The sequence below is a fragment of the Phoxinus phoxinus genome (assembly GCF_949152265.1).
Source record: "Phoxinus phoxinus genome assembly, chromosome: 6".
Taxonomy (NCBI): Eukaryota; Metazoa; Chordata; class Actinopteri; order Cypriniformes; family Leuciscidae; genus Phoxinus; species Phoxinus phoxinus.
Genome location: NC_136881.1, coordinates 18,615,936 through 18,641,280, shown reverse-complemented (window position 1 = coordinate 18,641,280; position 25,345 = coordinate 18,615,936). Strand labels below are relative to the sequence as shown.

The window sequence follows — 25,345 nt, the reverse complement described above, 5'->3', positions numbered from 1 at the left end:
GCTGCTTATTAATGTTTTAAAAAACAAGGTTATAAAGACAACATAAACATATAAATCATAAATCACAGAAAGGACCCCTGTAGACACTTAGTGCCAGGTTTACTAAACAGGGCAAATTAGCGTGAAAGAGCAATCCCATAAAAGTGCAGATGGGAGTGGAATGTTCTGCGCATGATCTACTGACGACGTGCAAATGAATGAACACAGACGCAGCCAGATCATTTCCATAATGACCAACGCAATCTACCAAGAGCAGTGTGAATTAACATCTGGTTTAAGACATGCTTTTTTTTGGACGGTAAATAATGAAGCAAACACTGTAACACTAAATTGACTAAAGCAATCCTTTGTAAATCACCTTGAATTATTAATTGCAATACTTTCCTCCCATAAATGTTGCGTCTGAAATGGAAACTCCTACAAACGCATATGCAATGAGGTAAGAAGCAAAAATATCTGTCCACGTCTTTTCAGCACTCATTTTTCACTGCGTGTCTTTAGTAAGTCCTGGCATTAGTTTTTTAATGCTAAAAGAGGGTTTGTGCTGCAAGCTGTTAGTAAATGTGGCCTTTACTGTTTGTCAAGGCCAATAATTCTTAACTGATCAATAAACCTAACTCTTAAAATATCAGATAATCTGACCTTTTTATAACAAGGCAATGCTATTAGAGTGTGAAATATCATGGTGTGTGCCTCCACTAAGAATGGCACAGTATTTATGAATACATGGTAGTTATAGTAGTATAATAGTATAATAATTCATGATACGTTTTAGTATTATTCAGAAAACAACTATTAAGAAGTGTACACTCTTTCTTGAATGTTTTCAAGGAGGAAAAAGTTTTTACTTGATGAATAGAACCCATGACCATTTAGAATTAATAAATGTATAAAAAAAATATTCAAAAGTATACATTTAAAATAATTTGGTTTCATGTCTATATTTTACCATAGAAAATGTGGTCATTGACCCATATATTAAAATCTGTAGTACTGTGCAACTGAAAAAAAGCATGAAATAACTGATGGATAATCTGATGGAGTAGTTTTCATCAGAAGAAGTGTTTGTGAAGGGAGGTCAGCAAGAGGTGATATCAGTGACCTGTTTGCTTGCTAAAACTCAGCCGGTACCCTGGATTTTAATCCAGTGAATTCTTCTGACATTATCTGCCATTTTGCATGCAATTCTCCCCATCACAAATGCTCCAACAATTAGGCCAACACACTAATAGCGGCATTGATTTAAAAATATTGACTTACATATTCTATGTAAAATATTCTGACCACAATGCCTCAGAATTGCAAGCCATTTAATACCAAATTCGACATTTTTCTTATAAACAACTTATCTTACAGTGTTAGGAAAACACTGTATTGGATTCATAGTCACGTTGTACTGTGAGAAAACATAAAACTAAATGTTCTTCTGATACATTGGGTAGGGAAACCTCTTAAAGCAGTAATTCCTCCCCAGCTGAACTCCCTCCTCTGGGCCGTATTTTCTCTTCGTCCTCACCCTCTGCCTCCCTTGGTCCTCTCAGGTTAGGTTACAACTGCAGGAATGAGGGAGTGCAAGCAGTAACACGAGGTACCATTGGGAGAGATGGCCCTCCTGTCAGTGCTGTGCAGATAACAGGTCCATACACCCACCACAAGCCCCTTCATAATGCTCCAGCCCTCCTCAGGAACTTGCCAAAAGCAAACACCTACTCACTGTCTCATACACACTTGAACACTCTCACGCATAGTAAACACACACACGCACACACACAGAAAGAGAGAGCGAGAGAGAGACTCTCAGAAGGGGAGGGACAGAGAAGTCAGACCACAATCCTCTGTTCCTCTGTTTCTCTCCTCTCTACATGTGTCTTGTCAAATTTTCTTCAGCTATTGTCACAGGGTACGTGTTTTTTCTTAAAAGTCACAGTTTAAAGAGAGTGAAATCCCTCTTAGTGACTGCCACAATCTATTAGCCTCAACTCCTACTTTTTCTTCAACCACCATTTGTTCAACCAAGTGTTTTCATGTCTCTCTCTCTCCCATTTGAAGAGCTCAGTCAAAGGCTTCCTCGGCGGCTCTCCTGAGGCCCAGACAAGGACCTTTGACACTCTTGTGGCAATAAAACATTCATGTGACTTGGTATCTGAACACAATGCAATTTTCCTGGTTTAACCTGAAAGGAATGCACTAGTCACAACAGACTACATCATACTGCCATTAGGCCCTGCCAAGGAACTGCTTTTCTGGCTCTGCTTGGCTGCCTTTGACGGGAAAAGCACAGAAAAAAATGGTGAAAAAGAGAAAGAGACACACAAAGCCCCATACATGCTGAGTTTGCACAGGGGCCATTTCTGACTTCCTCCGGTGACTGTCTCCACCTACTGTCACACACAAAACACACATTCACACACACATACACAACATTTACAGAGAGATGCTCACATAGTCACTCCCTTACTCTGATCTAGAGATTTCCAAATCCACGTGACCCTTTGACTGACCTCAACACCTGACAATCCTATAATGCATGGATCTTTTCAGCAGTCACCACCCCATATCTTTCCTACATACATGCACAGTCACTGCACATACACTCAAATACATACATTTTCATGTAAAAACACTTTCTTTGTCATCGTATTAGCTGTGGTCCCTCTAAAGGTTATGTTTTAATAATAATAATAACAATAATAATAGTATAATCACAAAATTTACAGCAGAAAGAAAAGTGGTTTTATTTTGCAAAGTTACACATTTTTCGGGCTGCTTTTGGAGAGTACCTCTTCCCTGAATGGTGTTTCTCTATTAGTGCTATAAGGCTCTAGATTGGTGCTTTATTGAGTGTTTTATGGGAACTGTGGACAGAGCAAGCGGCATCAACCTTTCAGAGTCTAATCACACGACACACTGGGGAAATGCTGTGGGGAAGGAGGGTCACTCTGCCACTGAAGAAAGAGAAGAATGCAAAACACAAAGAGAGAGAGAGAGAGAGAGAGAGAGAGAGAGAGAGAGAGAGAGAGAGAGAGAGAGAGAGAGAGAGAGAGAGAGAGAGAGAGAGAGAGAGAGAGAGAGAGAGAGAGAGAGAGACTAGTTACTGTGTATGTGTATGTGTGTGTATGCGTGCAGAGGTCCGCAGATGGAGGGTATTTAGGCTAAGTTCATATCCAAAAACAAACTGTCTCCCACACACACAGTCACTTCATCTACAGAGAGTGGTGGGTCACCAGAACATCTGCACCTCTTGGAAAAGGTGTGAATAAGGTAAAGACAGTGAAGCCTTATAAATAAACAGAAACGGAAATACATCTGATATGTCAAATCAAACTTCATTAAAGCGGAGATCTTCAATTGTCACCTTAAAGAATCATTTCTACCGGATTGCATATTTATATTGATTCAACAAAATAAAATATTTTATTTTATTTTAATAAAACCAGTTAATTTAGATGTCACCATTTTTTAAGTGAAGTGTGGTCCAATGTTGTCCATATACTTCAAATGCCTTTCAAATTATTCTAAACTCTGAATGTACCCAGTGCTGGTCCTCCCTATGCATACGCAAGGTGGGCAAGGCCCCAGAACCTTCAGGGGGCCCCCTTACTCTCAACGATTATTTTAAGTATCACTATATATTATGTGAACATTTTTTATAACATGCAAATATAAATACGGATTCAACTTTCAACAGTCATGTGGAAATTTATTTTTTTCTAATACTTAATGATTTATATTTATTTAATAACTGTTTTAGACTCGGACATAATGCAGTGCCGCAGATAATGACATGCATCTTGACATATGGCTATGGCTTCCATATGGCTTCTGTCCAAAGCAGTAAAAAAGAAAATGCGGCAAGAACGTAGTAGTTTGTATTTTTGTAACATTTTATTTAGTCTTGACAAACCAATAAATTTGTTTAAAAAAACCTTTAGTCCATATCTATGGGTTCAATAATCAGTGTTTCATTAGTAATGCCTCATGATGAAATGTAACTTTCATTTTGTGTCAGTATACATCAATACTCAATGTTCATTAAGGTGCGTTCACACCATGTCGCATTAACCATAACAATTCTAAACTGTAAACAGTCTTCACATGCTTGTAGAACGTAATTAAAAAGTGTAAACTCATAATTTTCCAAGAGCGACCACTGTACCACCTGACCACACCTCAATTTTATAGAGTGAAGAGAATGCTTTGATTGCACAAAAAAAACACATAAGTTTTCACCTTGTTTACAAAATTTTAATCTCAAAAGCCCATTTATGACGCTCCACTGCATGGTGTGGTATGGCACGGTTTCGGGGACGGCACGCTTTGGCGCTTTTCCACTGCATGGTACGGTACGGTACGGCTCGGCTCGGCTCGGTACGGCTCACTTTGTGGCGCTTTTCTACTGCATGGTACGGTACGGCTCGCTTCGGCTCGCTTTAAATGGTACCACCAAATGTGACGTGAAAACACTGCAGATCACTGATTGGTCAGACAGAATCGTCACTACCAGCGTCATTGTATTTGCGACACGAGATATCAAACCCGCTAGATTTAAATAGACAGTAACAGCCACAGCTGTAGCAACTGTTTTTATATTACTGTTTTTATAACTACTTGCTTGACTTGCTTGAAGAAAGAAGAAAAAAGAAAAGATATCAACATAACACGAATGCATTGCGTTGTGGTGCTCTCATGAATGCAATCAAGAGATGCGCGGAATACGGTTATATTGTCTGAGGACACGTAACTTGGACAATCCGTGGGTTGGGCGGGCCAAGTTAAAAAAAAATAACATTCCAAGTAATTGCGGGTGGATGAGAGATAAATCGTTATAATGTGTTGCTATCAATAAAGACGGAGCTCTCGCTTCATGGTAAAACGCAAAGAACATGCATTACTCTTTTACTTTTGGTTTCAAAAACAACGTTTATCTCTTCAGGGAAACCAATCAAGGAAAACGTATGCCCAGAGCACCTCCTAGTGGTCATTATATAAAACACAAAGAGGAAAAAACCTACATGGGAAATTGCTCAATAACTTAACAGCTTTAACTAAAAATATACAAAAGCTTAACAAAAAATATTCTGATAAGAGTGTTTCCAACATAATGATGAAAATATTAACGTGTTTAAAGCTTAATTTTTCATCAGGCTCTAATTTGCAGACTCTAAGGTACGTAGTTGCGGGGTCAAGCTTGTATAAGCAGCAATGGAGGCAAAACAGATCCGGAAGAAATTTCAAAAAAGAGAATTAAATACAAAACAAAAGGATGGAAAGAAAACTACAGTGTGGGGACATTAGTAAAGTGGTTAAGGATGAATCAAGTGCTGGGTATGTGATATGCATTGTCTGTGAAACGCTGTATATGAGAATAATCTAATAAAGCCTATATCCAGCCTTTGCGTGGGCAGAACGTATTTAATTTCTTGTGTGTTTTTGAGAAGTTACAGTTACGGAAACAGTGACATTCTAATATAAGTTTGAAGGGAGTAAAGCCTCTGTTTAGGCTGTTAAGGAAATGCAATTTCCCCAAAGAAGAACTTTTACTGTAAATAAATGTAAAAGCAGTCCACTTCAGTGTAGTACGATATCACGCTTAACACTGAGAATTAGAATAACTGTAATGTGGCGATCGGGTGGAGATATCTAAATCAGAGTAAATCATATAGGTTCGGGTGAGTGGTGGGTGGATGATTTATTTTTAACAGCGTATTCGGGTGCCGTTAGAGCTCGCATCTCTTAACGTGCGAGTCTGCTGCTTTTGATGGAGGCCCCTTCCCAAAGTTTTGCTTAGGGCCCCCAGAAGTGTAGGACTGGCACTGATACCACCTTTTAGGAAAATGGTTATGTTGAACATCACATGACATAAGTCATATTCAAAGTCCAAGCCACGCTTGGCACAGGCTCTAAGCTCAGGGGGTTGACAGGAAGCAAACCCCAACCCCAACTCAACATTTTCAGATTATGCCCTGCCAGTAACTCATCAGGAAATATGCTGTGGCCTGTGTATACACTAGTAATATTTAAATGCAGTTGTGAACTGAGCTGAACTGAGCTCATGGTAAATCTATTGCCACTGTGTGTGGCCTGACACAGTCTGGATATGACTCAGCCACTCTCTCCAAGGGAACCTTGAGAACTGCTTATGGAACACTTTGGCTACCTAATAAAAATGTGGACTCTCGGAGCAGCCAAAATCCTATTCTGACTGACTACAGCTCGCAGTGAATGTCAGACACAGCTGGGAGACACAGATTCCACTAGATCCTGGCATAACAGATACTGGCCGGGTTTACGCTGAGTTAGTCTTAATTATTCCCCCAGTTTCATCCCATTACTGAGGGACTTTAAAGGGAAGAACTCCATCTAAATTTGATGGACTCAACATGGTCATGTACTACAATACGCAAGTGATTTTTTTTTTTCCCCAAGAGATTGCGTAAGTGTTTGTGTGGGTGTGGTTGTGTGTCATCAAGACAAAGAGAAGCTAAGTTTGCTATGGGTCACAGCTGAGGTGTGTCTGCAATATGTGTGTGTGTGTGTGTGTGTGTGTGTGTGTGTGTGTGTGTGTGTGTGTGTGTGTGTGTGTGTGTGTGTGTGTGTGTGTGTGTGTGTGTGTGTGTGTGTGTGTGTGTGTGTGTGTGTGTGTGTGTGTGTGTGTGTGTAAGAGAGAGAATTAACAAGAGTTAAAGAAAGAGCGTGTGTGGCCTGACAGAGAGAGAGAGGGAGAGAGAGAGCAAAAGAGGGGCTGAGGGGAAATGGGAAAGAGTTGTTAAGGAGAAAATGAGCCCACGGCAGCACAACAGTGAGCGGGCGGTGGCAGCTGGCGTACTGTGCTAATTCAGCACTTTAACAAATCAATGCCACTTGACAAGTACTTTCCCAACACATCACGTTCAGAAAGCCTCTATGTGTGCATGTTTGGATGTACACACACAAATCTTTCAAAAAGAGTTATAGTGTTTTAGCGGGAGCTAATTCTGTCATTATTTCCTCACCCTCAAGTCATTCCAAACCTGTGTGCTGTAATTTTCGATAAAATACACAAAGATAAATTTTAAAGAATGTAGGCTACCTCTTTTCCCTTCCATGGCATAAAAAAGAAAAGTCGACATAAAAGTATGATAAATGTAATCCTGGGTGCTATATTTTATGTCCATCCAGGAACAGACTTTATTGGCATGCTTGTGATTACACAAAACAAGTAATGACACAAATTAATTTGGCTGCAATCAATGGGTATTTGTCTTTGCCCAGTAACACCTGAGAGTTTTTTTGCTTTCTCGCCTATTTTCATTCACTAAAGTGAACATGAAGTAAAAATATTCCCTTCCGTTGCAGCTCTCTTCTTCTTTTCTCCTTTTCTCCTTCTTTCTAGTCTACAGCTCTTTTGACTGAAATCAGGGACAAAAGAAGCGAAGTGGGGTCACATCGAAGGGGGCATGAGGTTGTGATCGCTTGTCTATCATGCGTTTTTTGTCCTTTATTCCCTCATTCAGACTTCAGCTAAAAAAAATAATTATGCATGATGTTATGTTATGTTATGTTATGTTATGTTATGTTATGTTATGTTATGTTATGTTATGTTATGTTATGTTATGTTATGTTAATGGAACCTACCCCCTTGTGAGTGTGTACCTCCACTCCCGTCAGCAGCTGTAGGAACTAATAACACACACAAGACCTTTATCAATACTCTTATCTATTCAATTTTAAAACAAGAACATGTTCACTCTTGTCTGTATGATTAGAGAACGTAGCTCATGCTGTTTCCTTCTAGTAACAAATGTAGCCAGAGGCCTTTTTCAGGTCTAAGGCATGTTGGGCTGTGAATTAGCTGTGCGCTGAAATTCAAAAGTGCATTAACATTTATTCTACACAGCCAGAGAAAGTCCATAGAAAGCACCTTTTAAAAAAAGCATGCCTCTGCTTCACAATGATGATAATAAAGCCATTAAGACTCATTATAAAAGGGGCACTAAAATGCATCTTTAAGCTTATCAATTTAATAAGAAATAGATTCTCATGCATCTTCTCTAGAATTAAATTTTTCAAAGGATTTACATTTAAAATAAACTTCATAGTCAACAATTATAATGAGCTTTTTTTTATTCTCTTTATATGAATTTTATCCAAAATCCAACTGTGGGGACTTTTTTTTTTTTTTTGTTCCATGAGGAAAATAACGTATAAATTATATTAAATTATGTTTTTTTAAACTGTAAAACTTCAAAAAGTTTTCTTTGTTGGGTAGGTTTATGGGGTAGGTTTAGGGTTAGGGGGTAAAATACACAGTTTGCACAGTAAAATAAATCATAGTGTTGTCCAACATGGCAACCCAACATGTTTGAGTGCATGGCCTGATTTATGTATAGGCATTCTATACATACCATAAGGGAGGGGGGTGGGGGGGGTGTTATTATCATAACAATAATAATGTATCATTATTATTTCACCGTAACGCAAAAAAAAAAATTGCTTGATAAATTAATACAAATGTATAATATCGTCGCTGTGCGTAGCACTTCATTATAACATGAGATTTTGGCCAAAATGACAGGAAAAATAGAGCGCGTTGAAAATGTAATGTGATGCACTTACTGCCTCTGTCAGATGTGGTCGTTCTAATAACGGAAAGAAAAAGAAAAAACTATTCGCTGGTCAAGACCTTAATTTGAGCTTGATTTTGGTGAAATGTTATTAATGACAAATGCAAGTATATGATCATATATAAAGCCACAATGTCAACTTGTCAAATACAGTGTTTTTTCCATTTTCCTAAAAAGAAGTGGTTTTGGTCATACCAGAGGCAAAAAATATTTTGCCTGTGTCACAAAATGAGGTAACCCTGGCCCTGTGTGTGTGTAGTAAGTGCACTGTTTTTTAAGGAATCAAATCAAATGATACACACAAATGAAAACACACTCTTTGTGTCACAGAATTCCTCTACTTCTCAAGTCATTTGTCTAGACTTAGGGACAAGTCAGCAAAGTTGTATCCCAGACAGAGAGAGAGATAGAGAGAGTCCATCCTCAATCCTCCCTACTGCCCGTGAGGTGATTACACTCGTCTTTTCCCCAAAGTAAACCGCCCATTCTTATCGCTGCAGTACAGTTAATCCTGCCTCTCCGTCCCTCAGGGGTGTCAGAGAGGTGGGGAGGGGAAATGCTGGAAGGAGAACACATTTGCCACTTGTCTATGACACATAATACCCGAGGTCCTTCAGGCAATCAACTTTTACCTCACATGTATTTGCTCATCTGAAGACCCCTGCTGGCTCAACTGCTAGTAAAAGGGGGAGGGGGGGAGGGGTCACAGGAGAGACAACCTAAATTAACACTTGACATTCAATACGGTCAGGGCCTTAATTGGCCAGAGCCTTCCTTAGAAAGCAATTTTCTATTCCCCAAACTACCTCAGGAGTGTCGTGCATGAAATGAGGTTGAGGGGGAGTATGTTATGCGTCTGTGTGCACATGCATTCATGGCACAATGGACACAGCGTGTTTGGTGGCCTGATGGTCCCTTCCTCACTCTAATGAGAGAAGATCAAATATTGGTACGCCAGCGATCTAAGTTGAACTGGGATGGGAGCTCCCACCCCCTCCCACACACACACACGCACACACACACACACCTCCCATACTTGCTTTTTTATTCTTTGTGAGTTATGACAATTGTCTGGTGACCACAAAATGCCAGGAGCAACCTCTGGGCACTTTATTTTATGTGCTCACTCTTCTCTAAACAACACACACATGCACACACCCGCACTAACACAGACAGTCTTTTCGCGCATAGTCTTTTCAGCCCTCACTTCACAGAGGATACCGTTACCGGTGATGCTATTAACGCTTTCAACCTGAAAGGAATTACCCTTCCTTTAGCTGATCAGACAGCATTTTAAACTTTTAAATGCATCCTCTATCTGTAATCCCCTCTTTGCCATGGGTATTATCAATTGACTTTAAGACCAGATAATGTTCTTCTCCCACACATATGCTCCTGGAAATAGAGTTTCACTTCACATGATTATAAACCCTACTCCTTGAATCGTGTAATATTTGTTGAATGGGTGAAAATCAATAGTGCTGAAATAACAGAAGGCTTGCCTACTGCTAACTGCCCATGTACATCTCGCGCAACGTGAGAAGGATTTATCAGCGCGGGTCGATGCGATGCGAAGCGCAACCCACTCCCTAAGCAAATTGGGATTCACATGCTAGACTGTCCTAATATATCAAATATTTAAATATTCTTTTTGATATCAATGGTCACTCGCAAAAACAGCCCAAATCCTCTTTTGCACTTGAAAACGGAGGCATTATGAGCATCTCCACTCTGCTACAATCAGCAGCTCATGATAAGGACAGCGAACTCTGACCCCTTTGGTTGCCTAGATACACTGGCCACTTCATTTGGAGTCTATCACAAGAGCAAATGAGTTTGTTTGAGCTTTAATTGACACCATGGATTGGAGAGAAGGAAGAGCAGTACCGCTCAATATATGACAATAAACCCACCGTAAATCTCATCTGCTGTGCATCTGGGAACATGCGCTGTGACATTTTGTGCATTTTATGGCATATGATTACATAACATGCACACATTTATATGCAAAAAAAGAAGAAGAAGAAGCCGAACAAGTGGGCTTGTGAATTCATCATAAAATGGAACCCTTATAATCCTCAATGACAAAAAAAAATGTCATCCCTGTTTTTTATGATTTTTAAAATACTCATAAAAATCATGTAATTACTAATAAAATATTTTGGCATACATGAGAAATATGTGGAATAAACCTATTCGTAGACTTTCTAACGCACGGCATGTGTGTGGAGTGGAGTGATCCTGAGATATGCCTCGTGAACGTCCAAGCCTGTGTGTTTCCACAATCTGAGCAGCATCAGTTCCAAGCAAAGAAAAAAAAAAGAAACAACCTTTTCCCTCAAGCCTAGAGCTACAACACATACTCGCGCACAAGATTTTGATATAAAATACGCCTCCGGTTGATTGCAGTTGTGGTTGATGACAACACCGGCCCTCATATACATAATCACACACACACACACACACACACACACACACACACACACACACACACACACACACACACACACACACACACACACACACACACACACACACACACACACACACACGTCAACCTTTTGTACAAATGCTGGCCATAATTTATTGGGTTAAACGCAGAAAACACATAGAACAAAAGCATTTCACAATTAATATACCTTTAGCAATATTTTATGCATGCAGCAAAAGATCAAACAAATGTGCAGTATGCATGCTCAGTAAATCTCTTTTGATACAGAACTTGGTGGTGGGGGGGGGGGTGCTTTTGTCTCATTTCTATAAATCATTGGCCTCAGACCGTGTTTGCATTGTAAATAAAAATAGATTATACTTCTTAAAAATCACATTTTAATTAATTTAAAAATATGTTTAAGCTGCACAAGATCAATCAGACTATTCTTTATAAAGTAACATTAAAATAAATTCTTAAATTAAAATAATTCCTTGTGTTGATTAAAATATTTGTTTTATTAAAAATATAAGTTCCCTTTCAAGGGAACTCGAGCTGCGTCGAAGTGGGAGCGCCCCTGCGTGATTGTGTCCCCACCGCGTCTCGACGCAGCGTCTCATTCCCTCTTAGGGAACCAGGGTTACATACGTAACCTGAGACGTTGTATTTCCTTCATTTTCAATCCATGGAATTTATTCAAACTAAATAGAATTATATATATATATTTTTTATAACATATTTTACACCTGGCATTAGTCTTTGGGAACTCAAATCAGAGAACACACAATGTTGTTAATCCAACCGCTAGAAAAGCTTTTCTTCTTTGCATCAGTATTGCCATTTTTATATTACTTGGACTGAGTGCTTTTCTTCCCCATGCTCAACAACACCAGTGTAGTGTCACTAATGAGGAAAACCACTGTAAGCAACTGAAATTACTGTCATTATCTGCGGACATTTGTAACTATAACAGTAATAATGGTGGAAGGTAGTAGTAATAATAATAATAATGGTAAATCAGCCACAACATTAGATGAAATTATGGTGACACAGTCGAACCACACAGCAAAATTGAAAATGAGAGACTCTTTCCTGCAAAAGGGGAGTGTGATTTTCTTGTCTGTATTGTTGATGGTAGAAATTGCCCTCTTAGCTGTTTAAGATGAGGTAGACTAACAGCTTAAAAATAGCGGCCTCTGAATGTGCCAGTGGCATTGGCAACAATCCAGCAAAGAAGAAGAAGAAGAAAAAAAAGAAAACAGGAAGCAAAGAAACAGAAGTCATGCCCTCATTTCATGGCCCATGTTCCCATTACATTGTCATCAATATGCAGAGTTTTTCCAAATATTGTAGCCTTACTTGTTGTTCATTATTCCAAAACAGTTGTGTAACAGGTTTGCGTCTTTTAGTTCTCATAAAATTTTGCCTGAATAATATCAGAGGTTATTTGAAACCTTCGAATTTACCTGGATTTTTGCATAAATATGCCAAAATGATTTACATATCTTTAAACACACTGACTTAATTTCTGTACAGACAGGAAATTAGTATTTGCGACATAATCAATCACAAGGGGTGCTGACATTTGATTGGATTTAAATCACCACAAGGCTCTCACACCTGTTAAATGTGTTAAAAGTGATAATAAAATCATGTGAGAGCCTGAAGAGCATAATTTTCAGGATCTCAGGTGGTGTAAAGTTGAAATGTGAGACTGACTGCGGCGTCCCAGAGTTAAAGTTGAAGCCCAGCGGTAAAGTGAAAACACTCAGCAGGCTTTGGGGTCTGACTGTCTGATTTGAATGACCTTTACGGAAGGGCAGGTGTTTTCTGGATTGGACGTGGCATAACTCCGCACCATTGAAGGTCTCAGAGGACTTGATAACTGACTCCAGTGATTCTAACTGACTCTTGTTAGAGCAAATCATAATGGAACCTCTTACCGGCATTCCGGGACAAAGGCTTTCAGGCACAGACTGCACCGGCGGCAGTGCTAAGGTTAGAAGGAAATCTAAATATTGTCTCTGTTGATCTGATGTTTTCTAATTCAGTACAGAGAAATGCAGTATGAGCAGTAAAATCAAGATCAAGCTAAATCTCTGATTCCAATTTTTGATTTATGTAGTAAATTGCATGGTCTTTATAGCGTTATACGATAACAACAAAACATCTTAGAATCTTTTTATGAGTTTTAATGTATTCATAAAATAAAAGAACTGCTGTACAGTTCCCCCCCATCCATAAAAAAGGAAAAGAAAATGATTCTGTCATCATATAATTCCAACATATTCCTCCTTCTTTTTTTTAAGCGTGTGGTCTCCACCTCTGTGTTCATAACGCAGTCACTTTATACTTTTAAAATATACGTTATGATACCTCTCCACTCTCTTAAATAATTAAGGAACTGAGATCAAGTCAAGACTTACGAACATGTATGCATGTTCTTAATTGTACAAAGAAAAAACAAATTGCGTCATTCTTAGAATTTTGCCACAGGTCTTTATGTGTTCTGTTGAATAGGTGTGTAAAAACAAAAATCCACAGCAACATTTTACATTTACATACATTCACAACAAATATTACTGCAAGTTGTGTGTAATGTGTTAGTTTCTCTATTTTCTATGCAAATTTCTGAGAGGCTAATTTTATTTTTACATGGAGGTAGTGCGTGTCTCATCTCTGGGAACACTGTCCCCCAGGTCTCGCCTATCAGATCTCTCTGTCTCTAGCTGAGGTCTGAGAGGCCTCTCTCTCTTTCTCTCAGATCTCTGAGGTCTGAAGGGCAGCTGGTGCATTCTGATTGTGTCAGGCGCTCGGGGAACTAACAAGACGCAGAATGATGGTAATGTCCCCTCATTACCGCCACGCCGGGGGTGGTGACATCCTGACTCTAGACTATTGAAACAGCAGTTTCCCTTTTAACCAGGACTTCCCTTCTGTTCAGAAAAAAAGGGTCTAAAAAAAGAAAAGAAACTTTTCAGAGCATTGACTAGCTTGACAAGGACCAGAACTGAACAAAATGGTAACATCTAAATTAACTGGTTAATTATATTGGTCAAAGATTTTATTTAATACCACAGAATCAACCTAAATACATTAATTTATACCAACAAAATGTGTGTGTGGGTTAAATCAGTTAGAAATCGCTCTTTAAGGGAACAATTGCATGTTAACACTTTTTATAGTGCACTATAACATTAGACAGACAAACAAGTGAACTTGTTTCTTTATAAAATAAAGCAAATATAGATGTCTGCTTCATTACAATCCCTCAGTTAAGAGGTTAACAAATTGTTTTACATTCAAAACCTCAGAATTCTGCTTATGTACAAGAGGAACTCACTGCAACAAAATGTGTCACTATTTTAAATAATTATGAATTCTTGTAATACAAGTGTCTTATAGCCAAGTCTGAATCTGCATTTACCCACGGGAAAGCATGACTACCTTTCAACGCTCATCGTCCTGATAAGAGCAGAGCAGATGGTCTCACATTTTTATCGTGTCTATGTCCATGGCATTGACCCCGTCTGTGTGTCGCCACAGAGAGCGCAACATCACCTCTCTTCTCCTGTGCAACGCTGGAGACAGTATTGCTCCGTTTTCTGACACTCCAGAAATATATTCCAGAATGAACATGTGAGTGGCCGTGTCGCCCCTGAGGACAGACAGAGAGCAGAGAAGAGGCACTGCACGAGCATGTGAGTGATGTGCCCAGTGTCAGCTATTGATCATAGCCCAAGGAACACACAGATCTCAAACACCTACTCATATCCACTCATCGCTCCAGAGAATAAAGGAAAGATAGCAACCAAATCTTTAGTGAGGCTGAATGAAAATCTTAACTGGATCGATTTGTGTGCTTTTCAGTGTGGGACTAGGGGGTGGGGGTGGGGGTTGGGGGGATATGCTTGTCCCCGTTGTGAAGTGCTGATGAATCTGCCTCCAAACTGGCTGCAAGCCAGTATCACAGAAGAGTGAATTTCTCTACTCACGAGGGACCACTTCCCTTTCCCCAAAAACAACCCGCTTATGTCCCACACTTTCACTAGCTCTCTCTCTTCATCTTGCGCTTGCTCTCTTTGCTTTTAAATATTTAAGATTAACAAAATAAAAATTAAATAAATAAACAGCATTTGGAGGATACATTTTAAAATAACTAAAATTGGTGTTTAAGCTGGTAAAATATCTAAATTTAATAAAAATTTTGGCGAAGTTGAAAACAATAACAGAGTGTAGTGATATTTCTCATGAGCATTTTAGTTTAATATTCTAACATTGCTTTGTAAACAGTGAAATTTAGGGAATTAAATCATGAATATTAAAACTAATTTAACACAGAAACCGCTATAAACAACATGTTTATTAAAAGCCATAACTGTAGAATATTGATTAATACACTAATTATGTAATCACTTAAATGGAATGAGAAATACTGAATATCTTCTTTTTTTTTCAGGGTAGAAAAAATAATAGTTCCAACCACTCGCATTGACAGCAGCAGGGGTGTAGGCAGAGGTGTAGGCAGCACAATAACTGGCATGTATCGCTTGTGTACAGGCATGACAAACACACATTCACACACACTCAAAGAGAACAGAACTCTCGAATACAGTCGCCAAACATCTCTCGGCCTTTTCTCTCTCATCTACTCATCACCTCTACATGCACCTTTTTGTAACTCTTGACTTCCACAATAAAACATGCCAGCAAGCACTCTCGCTTTACAACAAAAACAGAGAAAAAGTTTACCACTTTCTCTCTGATCCTCTCCCCTCCCTCTCTGCTTCCTCCACATTCCAGTTTCTCCTTGAAAACATTAAGAGGCTGTCTGTCGGGGAAAGCGAGAGGAATTAGGAAAGAAAGCATCCCTGAGCCAGGTGAGATTACTCCCCTCAACTGAGTCCATTACTTAACAGGGTCAGTAGTTAGAGGAGCCAGATCCGTTCAGCACAAAGACCCCTGAACCAGCAGCCTCTTTTCTGTACAGTGCAGTAACTCGGTGTGCTGAATCCAAAGATGGTCTTTAAAATTAAACTCCCCCCTTTAGTTGCTGTTTTACACAATAAAACTCCCTATTTAATTATTTTCCAACATATTGTATATGTTCAACTTGCCTTAGTTTTGACAATGACCCTGCAAACAGGCATCTTATCTTCCTGTCACCTTTGGTGACAGGAAGATTGTGACTGCTCCGTCTTAGTCAGCACTAGCTTCACCGATCGTGTTGGCACTGCCCTGGGCTCTGCTCTATCTGCCGAGAAAAGATGGTGGGTGTCTCCCTAACCACATATCCTCTTTCACTCTCCTCTCCTCTTCTCCACTCCACCCTTCTCTTTCTCTCAACCAAGGCCAGCCAAGAGTCGTTTCATCTCGCACCCACACACACATGCAGCACAGAGAGGGAAAAAAGGAAAACAGACACTTCACTATAATCACATGTACACACGCTCCTGTACATACACGCACACATACACCTGATCCCAGAAGAAAGAAAAAAAGAAAGAAAGAAAGAAAGAAAGAAAGAAAGAAAGAAAGAAAGAAAGAAAGAAAGAAAGAAAGAAAGAAAGAAAGAAAGAAAGAAAGAAAGAAAGAAAGAAAGAAAGAAAGAAAGAAAGAAATTGATGCAACAAACACATGATCAGTAGCCTACAGAAGATCGCAAAATGAACTGAGATTCAAAGCAATCAATATCATATATATATATTATTTGCAAAGTCTGGCAAATAAACAAAGTTTATTTGTTTATTTGTTACATTAGAGAAGATGTTTAATATATAAATAAATAAATAAATAAACAAGAGAGCCCCCATAAACCGCATTCAACAAATTATTATTGTAGGATTTGTTTCTAACGGTGTTCAGTTTTCGGATCTCAAAATACATTAGAACATACAATATAGATGTTCTTTAACATTTACGATAGTTACTAAATTAAATTAAAGCAACTGTATAATCGAACGAATCGAACACAATCGGGCATCTTTTTTTAAAGGCTGTTTTTCCTTTAATATGTTTCTAATTACTTTCACTATACGTTTCTGTTTAACAGTCGTGTCGCACCCGCAACCGGAATATTTTTAGTTTTTACATCTTTCAGTCAAGGTCTAAAATTTTCAAAATTCAATAGTCCTTATTTAAGATTTAAAAATTATATTGCAGTGGGCTTTTTTTTACGTTTTGGTGTGGCGATTAAATTAATTTGCAAACAAGACTGGAGATTTCAGCTAATCGTTTTGCAGAAAATCTGTAATTTCCAGTGTCATTCGTTTTCATATTATTATTATTATTATTATTATTATTATTAATAATAATAATAATAATAAAGAATAGACCATCAATTATAACAATAATGTATTTGCCGTTGCAGTTTTATTTTACGTTCTTTAGGCCTAATCGAAAATTTCAAGAAGGTGTTTTATGCAAATGCATCTACAATATTTAAAGTAATGTTACATTTATATTTATTTATTTTTTAAAAGAGGCATTTATGGATATATAACGGGGTGGGAAAACAAGTGGTTCAGACATGAGAGGATGCTGAGAAGTCTCAGAGAGAGTGATGAAGTTCGCCTGCACCACAGCCTCTCAGAGTTTCCACGGGAGAAAAGATCAGATTCAGCACCTGAAAAAGGTTTGCGATGTGAACTGATCACAGCCCTGTTTCAGCAACGCGTGTCAAAAGAATCACATCAAATGAAGAACCTTTAAGTGCTCGTTCGTAGTGCAGCCGATTAGTCAAGATTGAGCAATTAGAACCCATTAATAACCAAACCCACATTAACAAATATAGGCTACTGCATAAAATAAACACAGGGATCCAGGATCCACAATATTTGCTTATGTGGGTTTGATATTAATATCGACCATTGCACGTGGTCAGCAGTGTCAGTATAATTTGTGGAAATGCACAGGTGTAGGCTACCTTAATTTTTTTTTTTTTAATCGGATCGGATATTAATTGATGATTAAGATGTCGTGATCTTCTTGTTAACATTAGGATAGCCTACAGATAAAGCTGATATTAATTTAGGACGCAGAAATGTAGGTTAAATTACACGCTCGAAAAGGTTTGCAGCCGCTCTTTAGAAAAATACATTTTTAAAAAAAAATACACATTTGGAAAAATATATATTTGAGGGGGGGAAAAGTGGATGCGTATTTCATTCGCAATGCATTTTAAAAGAAAGAACATACAAATATCAGTGTCAAACTAGTTTCTTGCCATCTGTGAGAGCAGCATCATATTTTATTATTGATAATGAACAGGATTATGATAGGCTATTATTTTTTGACATTTCTCTAAAAATCTTTCTTTGAGATTCATAACTCAAAAAGGATCGGATGCAAAACATGTGCATTATGATATTTGTTTAAGCAGCACAGTTGCATCTGAAGAGCTGAGGCAATGTTGTCCTGACAAAATAACTGATAGCAGCCAGATTACACTGTCATTAGCCTAATGTCCATTACATAAGACACTCACTTAATAAAACAATTATATCCAACGATTATTGAGTGATTTAGACTCGAATTCAAACAAACTGCATTTGTCTTATATCACTCATATTTTATGTCAAGTATTAACGGTTTACACGTTTTTATAACAAACGTTCAAAGGCGCGTCATAAAACAAGAATGCAAATCACTTTATTTGGAGAATAATATTTTTACATAGTTATTAAACGCGTAACGTCCATTCAGAATGTCTTTCAACTTGCCATAAGTAAGAACCCTTCCATGCTTCATAGTGTTTTCGTGAATGATTGAAGCGCAGGACTGAATCCACCTGCGCCGGAGCTCCGATGCGCCAAACAGCTAAACGCGCGTCAGCGTCTGAATACAATTCAAATCTTTATTCTCACTCAGATTCTAAATTTCTAAGTCAACAAGAACAGCAGACAAAATGTATTAGCCTTTCAATAATAAATAACATATAATTATTTAGAGAAATATATAGTTTAAACTAAACAAATAAATATAGCTAGTTAGCCTAATTATAATTCCAGATAAATACAAAAGTATTCAATTTTAACCGATATGCATCTCAGTGTTGCAAATAAAGAGAGCTTATCCAGTATGAAAATGAAAGAAAAAAAAGTTTGTGAGGAATCTGGAAAGATATGTGGATGGACCCCCATTGTTGGCCAAAGGGAGTCGAGGGGCCTGCGATCGTATCAGCGTGTGCATGGCACAGAGAAACCAGCCCTGATGATTAATGTTCTGCTCACCATCTCTCCCTCCACAGACCCCCGATCCCCCTCCCTTAAACATTCTGTCCCGATAAAAGCATTCAGCACAGGAACTTTACAATAACCACACACAATGTTAAAGAGCTGTAGATATTACATATATCTAGGGAAATCGGAAGTACTTTTACAAGTTGATGATGTTTAGAACTCCAGAAACAAACAGATAAAGTCAATTAGATGTGTGCCACAGCCTGATCTACAAAGGGTCACCAAAACAAAACCTCCCAGTCCAGACTGACCAGACGCATATTATTCACTAATGCAATTAATAAAAACTAATTTCTCTTCAACAGTCAGCAACTTTAAAATGAAGGCTGCAATTTGTGACAACGGGCATCAGCCACTAAACCACTCAAAGAAGTTAAGCAAAACATAGTTTACACAGTAGCAAGCGTTCAAATCACTGACACCAACCAAAACATTTTTTACAGTCACATTCATACGCTAAAACAATCAAATAAAAATCATGCTCACACTCAAACACACACTTAACAGCTGCACAGATATGAAGCAGACACAGTGTCACACTGAGCGAGAGGGACAGCATCCACTGACCTGCTGGGACATTCTGAAAAGGAGGTTGCTGTCAGTGCTCTGCTGTGTCCATGTCCCCATGAAGCCCGGCTCGGCGCTGGCCGGTCTGGTGCTGAACTGCATGGAGCTTTCTCCTTCTCCTCCTCCTCCCCCTGCACCGCTGCTGCTGCTCCTGCTGCTGGCTCTGGCCGTGGACTCGCGTGCCCTCTCTCGATCTTGTTCTCTCCACACCACACCGCCTCTCACATCCAACTCTGTCTCCTCAGACTGCCGGCAGAGAAGAGGGGGAAGGGGGGTGGACGGGGAGCCGGAGAGAAAAGTAAGAGAAGGTGGAGGTTCAAAAGGCAAAGGGTGACTGCTCTGTTCTTTTTTCTCTTCTGTCCTATTCTTGCTCTCTTTTTTCTCCTTCTTTCTTTCTTTTCGTTTTCTCTCTCCCTCTCTTTGCTACCTTCTCTTGAGAGAGGGGTGAAAGTGGAGGGTCTTGCCTGCCAGTAGCAGGAAGAGTGTGTTGAGTTAATTCAGGAGCAGGGCTGCACAATGCATATTTCCTCTGGGGCATGTGGTGGTAGAGGGCAGGATGAGCAGAGTGTCGGAGGTAAGGAGGGAGGAAGAGAGGGATGGGGGTGTGAATTGAAGTGAAGTGAAGGAAGGAGAGAAAAAAAGGGGGATGGCAGAAAAATGGAGGAGGAGATGGTGAAGGAGAGAAGGTTTTTTTTTTGTCTGCCCCCCACCCCCCCCCCCCCACACACACACACACTTTTTTTTTTTTAAATGTCAGTCAAGCTGTGTATGGGCTGTCCTCCAAACATACACGGACATACACATACACACATTCCAAACAGAAATCAATCGTAGAGCGAACTCAGTCACCCGTAACCTGCCCTTTGAACCCCTCGCACACCTCTACATGCACAAAAACACCACTTACATTTTGCACTAAAAATACACATTCACTCCTTGCACGTCTACGCTCTTGTAATCAAAAGCAACTATTTTATCACGGCAAATAGTTCTCTTAAAAAGTTTAATTCAAAAAGAAAACCAAAATGACTTTTAAACTATTTTTCCAAGAGCCGAAGACAAATCGTCCCTCCCTTCTCCCCAAAAGGTGCCCTTTCTCACCAGCGTGTCCAGCGTGGTTTTCCTTCCAGCTGTGTGGAGATCAGGTGTTGGAGTGTGTCAGTTCCAAAGCAGCCCCTCCTCTCTCTCTCTCTTTCTCTTTCTCCTTCCCTGTCTTTCTTTCTTCAGGCCCCCTTCTCGCCTTCAGAGATGCCTGTCCTCTGTTTCCAGACTAACTCCAGCTAGAGCTGTGTCAGTGTGCATGTGCGTGCAGCCGTGAGTACATGTGTGTTGTTGTGAGGTAGAGCATGTGTGTGTCGGGCCGCAGCACGTCTGAGTTAACTGCTCCTCTCTTCTTGCTGGCACTCAATGACACGGCTCTCTCTCTCCTCCACTGATCTGCTTTCCCACTGAGAGGAGAGAGAGAGAGAGAGCAGGAGGGGAAAGGGTTGTCCCTGTCTTATTACCAGCTCTCCATGCCTGATGCTTCTTCACTCCAGACCTCAGTGGGATTGAGCCACTCTCTAATACATGCACTCTCACACACGCACACACACACACACAGAACTGGCCCATCCACACAACTATTCCAAGCAAATAATGCATTTGTCAATACAATTGGACAAGCTCCAACTTCTATAATAACCTCAATGCTAAACGAAAAGACGTTTCTCAGCCTTCCAATTGCACTTTATTTTTCTTTATTTCGTTTTTACTCTCGACAGCCAGTAAACACACAATGTGTGTTTTTTTTTAAAGCATTAAAAAAATAAAAAAAGTATAAATAAGTATTTATATTGCATCCCTTATGTATTGTGTCTCCACATCTACTTTCACACCGGCAGGATTTAAAGCAGAATGTGTCACTAAAACCACACTAGAGCCAGGTATTTTAAGGTGGTCACACAACCATTTGATTTTTATTACAAAGTCTGATTCCTTTGTCTGTTTTTCTCTCCCCTCGTATTAAACAGCTCTAGCTAATGGTTCTATGCGATCATTCCACGCCCCCCCCCCCCCAAACTCCCCCTGTGAATGCGCGCACACACACACACACACACACACACACACACACACACACACACACCGTCTTGTGGAGTAGTGCGGCAGAGCACATAATCATACATACTCTCCCACTCACAAACACACACACACACACACACACACACACAGGGAAACCTCGAGTGGATGCTTTCAGATTTTAATTAAGAAAAAAATGAGGAAGAGGCTCCATTTTTGCCAAATTGGTCCCCGCAGCAGACAGTCTCACAAAGGTGGGGAAGAGAAAGAAAGCCCTAACATATGCACTTACAATAAGTGGCGGCATCTCTTCCTCATTGTACATGCCAAAACATTTTATATGAGAAATGTGTTGTGTAATGAAGCTATTTTTTTTGTTATTATTGCGTGTTTTTCCTCTCATACTTTTTCCTCCAGCACTTCTCCTGACGTCAGCTGTTAAAATTATAGTCTTTGACAATGCGAGTATGTCTGAAGAAGATGTCACCGTGATCTCCCTTCTATGAGACGGAAAGAAAGGGAATTAACTTTTCTCCCTTTCGCTACATTAAATGGCTTCTCGTATGTAGAAAGCCACTTGAAATTTTGTGGCAATTTAAAGGAGACAGCTGTTACTGTCCGTTAAAAGCCTCTGTACAGCACTAATGACAGCTCTGTCTAACCTTTACCTGAGTAATCTGCACAGCATTTTGTCTGATCAAATTGTGTCGTCTTCTTCTTCTTCTTCTTCTTTTAGATTGAATAAAAAAGGCAAGGGGAATGGTGGCAGCTGCAATGAGAACTTAATATGCTGTTTTGTTTCTTTTCCTCACCTCCTCTCTCTCTCTCTCTCTCTCTCTCTCTCTCTCTCTCTCTCTCTCTCTCTCTCTCTCTCCCTCTCTCTCTCTCTCTCTCTCAAGCGAAGAGTGCCTCCGCAGTAACCAAAGACGTAAAGACCGTACATCTTTACAAGCAAATGGACACTAATGAGAGATGCTTAGAGCCCATTGTCACACACTTGTCCCTTCCATTTCATCTGTTCTCATAGACATTTTCTTGCTTAGTTCTAAATTGAACAAGACAGGCATTAATGTGTAGTAAGAATGCCTTTTAAAAACGTGGACAAAAAATTCTACCATTTATATATTCAATAACTCTAAATTCCAAGGAAATTGTTTATTTATTTAGTCTCTATGGTCACATCTCCCATCTCAAATTCTCTTCCCCTCTTCAGTTCTCTTTCTCTCTTGAATGTGCTGGTCTCTTGATTTTCCAAGTGCAACCGAGTGTTTCAAGTCAAGCTGGCAGATCAGCTTCTGACCTCCCTATTAATAGTTGTTATTTGTGAGAGGTTTGAGAGGACTCTGACAATATCCCTTTCCCCTTTTGCTTGCTGTCCTTTTCTTTCAGTTTGTCCTGTCCTCATTCTCTCTCTCTCTCAGGGGTAAGGGTGCGCTCAGATCCTGTCAGTGGCAGCAGCAGCAGTGGTAGTCAAGTAAAGCAGAGAGCCACAGTAATGGACTCCTTTATTAAAACTATTATTCTGCAAGACTTCAAATTCCCCCAAGACTAGGGCCATGTCGAAGCTGATATAATTAACTAGAGGCTCAGCTACGGATCAATTACCAGACAAGCAAGTGATAGCCAAATCAATGAAAGATCATCAGCCACATTATCTGTGTTGCAACTCATTAGAGTAAAAGAGAAGAGAGCATGCTGGGAGTCCTGGGGCTGTGGCACTGCGGCAGCACAGAGGGCATTGACTTTTCCTTAGTGACCCATGTCAGTTTTTGTGTTGGGGTCTGTGACATTTAAAAGGTGTCTTTATTTCTCAAGGGTCCTCCATATGGTTTTTAAGGAACTAAGAAGTGGTGAAAAGTGGACATAATGTCTTTTTGCAAATGACTCGACATTGATAATAAACTTTGCCTGCGCTGAGGGAAAGCTGGTAAACAACAGAGAGAGAAAAATCGTTATCTGACAAGTGAATGGCAAAGTAAACCCTAATTAATTATTCATGAGGTGACATGATGATTTTTGTGTAGAGGATGGCACTAGCAAAATCAAGGTCATAGGTTTGATACCCAGGGAATGCATGAACTGATAAAATGTATAGCTTGCATCTTGAATTTTACTAAGTCACTTTAGTAAAAATGCACCTGTCAAATGCATAAATGTAAATGTAATGATTTTTATGGTGCTGTATTTTATTTACTGTTTTTTTTTATTTTTTATTATTAAAATTATTTAATTTGAATTAATTTTATTTTAGATTTTAGATTTCTGTCTTACATTCTGTTTTTAGGTGTGCAATGTCAAATAAATATAATTTAATTAAAATTGATATTGACATAATCTATGGTGACTGTACCTACACTGTAAAAAAAAAATTACCTCCCCAAGTCAAAATATTCTAGTGACTGGACATCAAAAATTTTAAATTGGCCCAAGAAATTCTGTAAAATAAATTGAATTAATTGTTGCAATAGTCTGTTAAAATTGGCTCAATGAGAAATAATATGTCAGACTAATTGAAAAATTTAGATGTTATCAGTCACTAGAAAACTTTGACTTGGGCATGTAATTTTTTTTACAGTGTAATAATAATCTATTTGATGTTCAGCGAAGACAGGTTTTTTTTTCTGGACTAAATACAGTCTCACATTCTGTATTGTGTTCCAGGTTTTGGCCTGTTTTGGCCAAGATGGAAAGAAAGACTAAGAATAAAAAATGAAACATAAAAATAAAAATAAAAAAAGGTAGGTAGATCAAGACTTTCTTTAGAGGTTCTTTAGAGAATGAGGGGTAAACTGTTCACAGGAAGTGAGTATGCATCCGAATTGACTGATTCTAATCTCTCCCCTGCACAATGATGCCCACTTAATGGCTGAGATAAGGTTTTCTCTACGCTTTAAAAGTCCTCGCCTCTCTCTAAAACTAGGGTTCACTTTTAAAACAATTGCCATAGTGCCATTTTCACATCTCACATTTAATCCACAGTGGAAAAGTGTCCAGCTCATTTAAGATGGTGAGGTAAATCTGTTAAATAAACAATGTCTGCGAGAAGATAAGGAGGATGGAGATTAGTGGCCATCCTCTCTTACAGACACATACTGTACACACAAGTGAATGAACGAGTGGGATATTAGTGCACTCTTCATGTGACTTGAAGACAGTGTGTCGATCAGATAGCAGCCAGAGAGAACTGTCACTGTTCTGTTCTGCTGGAAGACGCAAAAGGGCCACAAGACATCATATGACACCATGAATAAACAACCTTTCACTTGTGTAGAGAACGAGAGAAAAAAGTGAATGTCCCCTGAACTCAAGAGCCACACGTGATCCAAACGTGATTGTGCAATCACTCAGTATTCCACGTATACCATTGCGACCAGCAATAGCAAAGTACTAAGAGAGAAAGAAAACAAAGACATACTCATGTTGGCCTACTTAAAAATAATCACTCA

At 39.2% G+C, this 25,345-nt stretch overlaps 1 protein-coding gene across 6 annotated transcripts in view; it reads right to left on the bottom strand.

The window, feature by feature from the left end:
* Nucleotides 1-25,345, bottom strand: part of bnc2 (basonuclin zinc finger protein 2) — a gene marked incomplete at its 3' end in the record, with an annotated part of 217,272 nt that overhangs the window by 106,381 nt on the left and 85,546 nt on the right. For 3 of the 6 annotated variants that reach the window (XM_079615968.1, XM_079615964.1, XM_079615969.1), the window contains exon 2: nt 19,842-20,087. The exons of 1 other annotated variant lie outside the window; for it this stretch is intronic. In XM_079615968.1, coding sequence (XP_079472094.1) covers nt 19,842-20,087 — 246 coding nt within the window. Of the gene's footprint in view, nt 1-19,841; nt 20,088-20,942; nt 21,148-25,345 lie in introns of those variants that run through there. 2 more of the 6 variants (XM_079615965.1, XM_079615966.1) reach the window with 2 other exon arrangements.